This window comes from Telmatherina bonti, assembly GCF_933228915.1.
Source record: "Telmatherina bonti genome assembly, chromosome: 9".
In the NCBI taxonomy this organism is placed as follows: domain Eukaryota; kingdom Metazoa; phylum Chordata; class Actinopteri; order Atheriniformes; family Telmatherinidae; genus Telmatherina; species Telmatherina bonti.
Window position 1 is genome coordinate 23,178,056 of NC_136627.1, and position 6,509 is coordinate 23,184,564.

General features: G+C 38.9%; 1 protein-coding gene across 1 annotated transcript in view; it reads right to left on the reverse strand.

Moving 5' to 3' along the window:
- Positions 1 to 5,823, reverse strand: part of rsrc1 (arginine/serine-rich coiled-coil 1) — a 123,131-nt gene extending 117,308 nt beyond the window's left edge. The window contains exons 1-3 of the mRNA XM_079246724.1: positions 5,778 to 5,823; positions 5,070 to 5,261; positions 1,454 to 1,576 (exon numbers count right to left, since the gene is read on the reverse strand). Of these exons, the coding sequence (XP_079102850.1) occupies positions 1,454 to 1,576; positions 5,070 to 5,245 (299 nt within the window). The 5' untranslated portion in view covers positions 5,246 to 5,261; positions 5,778 to 5,823. The remainder of the gene's footprint in view (positions 1 to 1,453; positions 1,577 to 5,069; positions 5,262 to 5,777) is intronic.
- Between the last annotated feature and the right edge of the window lie 686 nt (positions 5,824 to 6,509).

Consider the following 6,509-nt stretch of genomic DNA (forward strand, 5'->3'; position numbering starts at 1 on the left):
CATCATCAGTCCCATCTATAAAATAACTAAACATTATCAGGATTTTTCTGCTTATAAAACTGGAGCACATGTGTTAACGGCAACAGTTCCACAGACACAAACTGCAGCTGCCATCACTTATCTGCATAAATTTATCATCAATGCCATCACTTTGCACATTCCTACCTCCAACACCGCCTCCACCTAATAACACCCCACCACCATCAGCCCATCCCACCTGCTCCTCGCTTACTGCTAAGCCGATTACACAATGCAGCCCTCCTAATCACGCTGCAGTGTTTGTAAACACCGATGTCATCGACTGTAGTTCTAAATCTCCCAAATCCCCTCCATCTTTCATCTCCGACCACACCAGCAATGCCACTTTCAACTGATGTTTTAATCACCAGCAGTTCTGTGAGTGACTGCCACTGTACCGCAGAGTGTGGAGAGAATTTGTGTAAAAATCTTTTGGTCGAATTCTTCTTATTAATAATTTTAGTGCGGCTCTGAGTTGTGTTGCTTATTCCAGAATCTGTGGTTGGAGAGTTGAAGTGTGCTATCTTTTCGTGGCACAGTCAACCACACGTGTCAAAGCATCTCGGCTGCAGCATCCCTTCATCCTGAAATCTCTGTAATGAAGATATTAGAACACTTTTTCCTTTGTGATTAAAATGATCTCTGCTCTCCCCCGCAGCCATACACAAGTAAACAAAGGGCCTTGCAGGCGCATATATTATGATAACCTTTTCTTCAATTGTGCATCTGTGCATGTTTTTATGCGTTTGTGAGTGTGTGTGCGTGAGGGATTTAAAAAACAGCACAGTTACGGGTTCATTAGCAGCAGATTAGCTATGCTAATGACATGGATCACCACACACAGCGACTTTCTCTTTATGTTTCTGAAAGAGATACAGGACTCGCAATGGCTGGGTGAGTGTGTGTGTGCACACTGTGGTGCAGGTGTGTACACATTAGCCTTGCATGAATAACTGTCCTTTGGAAAAGAACATTTTTAAAAGTCAGCCATAAAATAAACACATTCCTGTAAGTGTGTACGGCTAATGATGATTTGATAGCATTAATGAGTGAAAAGAGTTGAATTTGAGAAAACAGATTAAGTGGGCGTTGCGCATGACCTGGTCTCTGCGTGTCTCTGTTTCATTCATGTACAAACAGTCGGACCAATAGGGAAAAGACTGGAGATATGGAGACTTGACTGTATGTACATGCAAAACAATAATCCAGTCCTGAGAGGTTTCATGTGTTTATATCTAATGACATAGGTCATAAATACAGCATTATCGGTTTATGCCGCGAAGAGCTTCCACATGCTTTCTTATGCATGAGGAAGAAAAATCAGAAATAGCAATGGCATTGATTTAACTACACTTTTACCTGTCTGGAAAAAAAAAAAAAAAAAAAAAAGCTGAGCAGGTAAATGAATGAAACGTGAAAAATGGAGCCACACTACCTTCTATCCCGGCTGCGTGACCTATGTGAACGATGGCTCCTCCCTTTGTCTCTCTCTGCGCTTCGGCTCCTCCTCCTGCGAGAAGAACTGCGGGACGAACTGCTGCTGGAGTGTCTCCGTTTCCTGGAGAGCACAGAAAGAAAAAAAACATGTTATATTCTAGTTTTTGGTAAATCCGTTGTAAACATGCAGCAGGTTATTAGTAGATTGGCAACAAAGAACATACAAAACGTATAAATATGTTGTAGACAATCTGGTTCGCTGGAAAACTGAGAATGACTAACCATTATTGTAGGTTATCAAAAAAAACGTTATCATCTTATCATTTTTCTCCATGCTACATTTACATGCAAAATTCTCTGGTGTCATTCATTAGTATACGCAGCTCATCTGGAATTCTTCCTTCCTTTATCAACATGAATGCTGCATATTTAAGCTGTTTCGTTGCTAAGTTTGAGAGCAAACCTGTCCACGACAATCTAAATAGTTAAGAGAAGTAATGATGACTACTTTGCATAAGGGTGAACTCTTACCTATGACCCAAAGCTGCGAGCAATGCAGGTTGCCATACAGTTCCACAACTGGCTTCTATTCAATGTGCTACAGAAACATCTGTAGCATTTTTTTCCCCCAAACCTCACTCACACCATGTTCCAAGTGATATCACAAAGCAGGAGGCGTTTCTATAAATGCAAAAGGACCCCCTCCTCTAGCTAAATGGTTTGCACAATTTTTTTTTTTTTTTTAAATATATATTTTCTTTTGTTTCACCAAAACCAAAATCTTTTTAACAAACCCTAAGAAAAGAAAACAAAAACTACCCATGGTCCTCTGGGACCTCTGCAAGAGAAATGAAAAAACATGGATGAACTATCAAACCAAATTTGTACAACTTAGAATACTGAAGCAAAGATCTATTAGTATTCAAAAGGCCACATCCCAAAAGCAGGGCCTTATGAAATAACTTCCACAACTGCTCTGCAAAACCACTTCACACATTACACAGAAGAAATACACACTGCTGAGCAAAGGGCTTTCGGAAGCTGGTGTTTGCTCACACATCTTCACATAAGCCTGCACAAACATAACAATGAAAAAAGATTTCAGCAAAAGGCATGTAAAGGGGAATAAGATGGTTAACAGTGAAGCTTTTTAGATAAATACACATCGCACATGGACCGGGCTTTCTTTTCTTTGTGTTGCTCCCTTTTTGCATCGCACACACAGAGTAACACATCCATGTTATAAACATGTGGATGTTGTTGTCATGATGTCACATACTCAGAGCATAAATACTCTTCAGTTTTACCACATGCAAGGTCACTTTACACCATTTGTTGCAAAGCATGCTCTCTTTCAGGTGAACCTATTTAAAGGAACTGGTTTCAGTAGAAACACATACACTCAAGGAAACGCATACACTCAAGGTCTTGGTTAATTGACCCAAATGTACAACTAATAGACGAGGGACTGTGGTCCCAGGGTTTACACTCCCCTCTCAGTGCAACTCTGTAGACAGGCGATGACTTCCCATCAGCAGTAATGGACCTTGACCGAGTCTCATAAATAATTACAATCATCTGGCCTCGTCTAAAGAGTCACATACAACCATTGGTAGCAATGGATGGGTGATATAGTTGCTTGTGGTAACTGTTTATGATTTAGCTAGATTAAGCCTGGATGCAAATAAATGTCTTCATTAATCAGTTAAAGTAATGACATTAGGTCATTCACATATGGATCACTTTTACAGGAATGTTTCTTGTCCTTTATATCAACCCAACAGACATTAATATCATTACATAAGAACAGTTGCTCATATGTCACTAGGTCTAATCCCATGTCAAACCGTTGTGCCTATAAGTTTATATACACTTGATACAGACTCATTCAGTCACCACCAATTAAAGTGAAAGCAGTGCATCCATTACAAGGGCTTACATTCTGTTTTCATGTCTACTCATATATGAGTTTATATGTAATTCCAGTGCTCACAAATCACAAACAACTCTGCTTTTGCTAAAATATAAAAGATTCAGCAATTATAAAAAAAAAATAAAAAAAAAAAAAACAATTTTATGCATTTTGTTCAGGATAAAGAATTAAAGAAATGTGACATATCTTGCCAATGTTCAGCCAAATTCTGTTGAGTATCTTAAAGTGATTTTTTTCATCATGATTATGTCTATCAGATTTGCTGTATTTTCTTGGACATATTCTTTTCTGAGTTTTCTGACATGACTATGCCTGTCCTTTATTGGCTGCATCCTCATTCTGGAGTTACACCAACTCAAACAGAACTAACATTTGATTGACTTTGTCGGCCATTGAAGTCCAGAAATGTATCAAAGTAGACATGACTGCCTAACAAAATGGTGCAAGCAAATATAGTTGATGTAATATTCTCTCAATAAAAGCTTTCGCCATGTCTATTTTATATAAATCCTTAGTAAACACCTGTGTTAGTTAAAAATATCTTTTTTTCTCCATAACTCATACCCAATCCGCGTCCTATTATATAGCACCACTGTCAATTAGTTACAACCAAATAACTTTATACCCGTAATAACAAATGGTATTTCATCTCAAAAGCACGTAAAAATGGCTTTAGAATTAAATGCTTTTGTATAACATACTTATATGACAAAAGTCTTTTACTCTGCTTCTGTTGATGAAATGGCCAGAACCTAATATCTTAATCTGCACTTAATATGAGTATTTATGACATAAACATTGTCACTGGAACACTTCTTCAAACTTCATATAATAAAGCTTAGTGAGCACTAAGCTTCCAATGAAAGCTGACATGCAGCATCAACCTGAGTTCTTTCAGGTGAATTTAGTGATCCTCCAGGGGTGTCCAGCTCCAGTCCTCGAAGGCCACAATCCTGCAGGTTTTCGATGTATCCCTGTTCCAACACATCTGACTCAAAATAATCACTCATTGTGCTGAACTTCATTGACTGCTGGAGTCTGCATGTACAGGACCCAACTGTCCAGGTTATGCTCTTTGCTCTTATAGTTATGGGTAGTCTAGCCATCCATTACTTATGTAGCAATAGGGACATCACCTGATGCACTGAGATGTACCTTGCTCTATTTCTCTAATATATTTATGTATAAATATATGCCAATATTGCCGTCTTTAACTTATTTCTCCTTTTTTCCGCAGGTCTTTCTGAATAAGTGCAGCTGTACATGTTAATCTGTCGAGGCAGATGGCTGCCCTCCTGAGCCGGGTTCTGCTGGAGGTTTTCTTCCTGTTAAAGGGGAGTTTTTTTCCTTCCCACTGCCGCCGTGTGCATGCTCAGGATGGGGGATTGGATCGAAGTCATGACTCGATGCAATCAGTTGGTTTCTCTTATAGGATACGTATGAACTGGATTGAAATGATGTGTATGTTGATTTGTGTATGTAAAGTGCCCTGTGACAACATTGTTGTGAAGTGGCGCTATACAAATAAAGCTGAATTGAATTGAATTGAATTGGAACAGGGATACATTGAAAACCTGCAGGACATCGGCCCTCGAGGATTGACTTTGGGCACCCCTGCAACTAAAGAATACTACAGCAGCATCCAATCCTGCTTCTTTCTTAAGATGTTGCGTTATCTCACCTTCTGTCTCTGGAGCGAGAACGACTCCGGCGACTGGACCTCCGGCTCCGACTGCTTGTCACCCTGCTACCGGAGGATGAGGAAGAAGAAGAGGAGGAAGAAGATGAGCGGCGACGCTGTTTTCTCTTCCTCCTGCGTCGGCTGTCATCTTCGCTGTCAGACGAGCGTCGACCCATGTTGGTGAACTGTCAGCTGGCATACACACAGGAGTGGGATTGCTTATTAGCCACATATCTAACAATATTTGACAATCATTTTTAGATTAAACTAAACTCGAAGGATCGACATGAACATAACTTATCAAAGTTCATTGCGTCCCACGTTTGAAATCAACATATGCACAATGTTTACTTTATGTAGCTTCTCCAATCACAGAGGTCCCAGCTAGCTTCTATGTAATAACAACCTCATTTCAAACGAGTTGCTAGCTGTAGTTAAATCTGAGTGGGAACTGTAACAACACTGTAGTTCTGTATACAATGGAAACACGTGATATGAATAAATACGCGATTTGTTATGGGACGAGGTAGCAAGCTAACTGTGCTAATGTAATTAGCGCTAAGCTTCCGTCACAGAGTCCGTGTTTTAACAGAAGTCCTCAAGCTGCTCAGCGGCCAACATGCATTTTATTTCAGTGTCTATGTATTATATGCAGATACTTGTTGCGAACATTAAATATTACCTAGAAATTAAAGCGCCACTCCTCACCTTTAAACCATTGTAGGATCCACAGTTCTGCTAAGCACGCCTTACGAGACACTACTAGTTACATCAGGAAAAATCGATCAGCTCAGACATCAGAATCATAAACAGAACAATCGATTGAGCGCCTGTTCTTCAAGGCTGTCTTTGACGTTTCCATTGCTTGGTTTACATTATAGCCCCATGAAATGAAACAAATAATAAATAAGTTTTTTTAAACTACCATAGTCTAAAATGTCTGGCATTGTCTTTTAAAACACACAAGTTATTTTATTTATGTAAACAAACAATTTTAGAGGTTTTACAGAGAAAACGAGTGAGATTATGAACTAAACTGTTTTCAACCCATTTCAGTAGGACTAACATGTTATCAAATAGCTTAAAATATATTTTTGTGTGATGCCCATTCCAGTAAGGTCAGTTTTGACGCCAGTTTAATTACATACTCCTTTCTAAACACAGGCTATATTAATTTAATGGAGCATAATAAACAGTAGGCTTATTATACTGAATCTTGCCTATTGTGTTATTTTTTCCTTCCTCGTTTTATTGCATGTTTGTTTGTTTTCACATTTCTGTCCACACTTAATGGAAAACTTGAAAGTGTATAGCTTATTCCGCCACTTAGCCTCTTCGATTTTGTTTTGATCACATACCCATACGCTACAAATAACTTGCAGGGATCTATGGAATAGTCTACTAGTGAGTATTTTTATGATATCAATTTCAGATAATGAA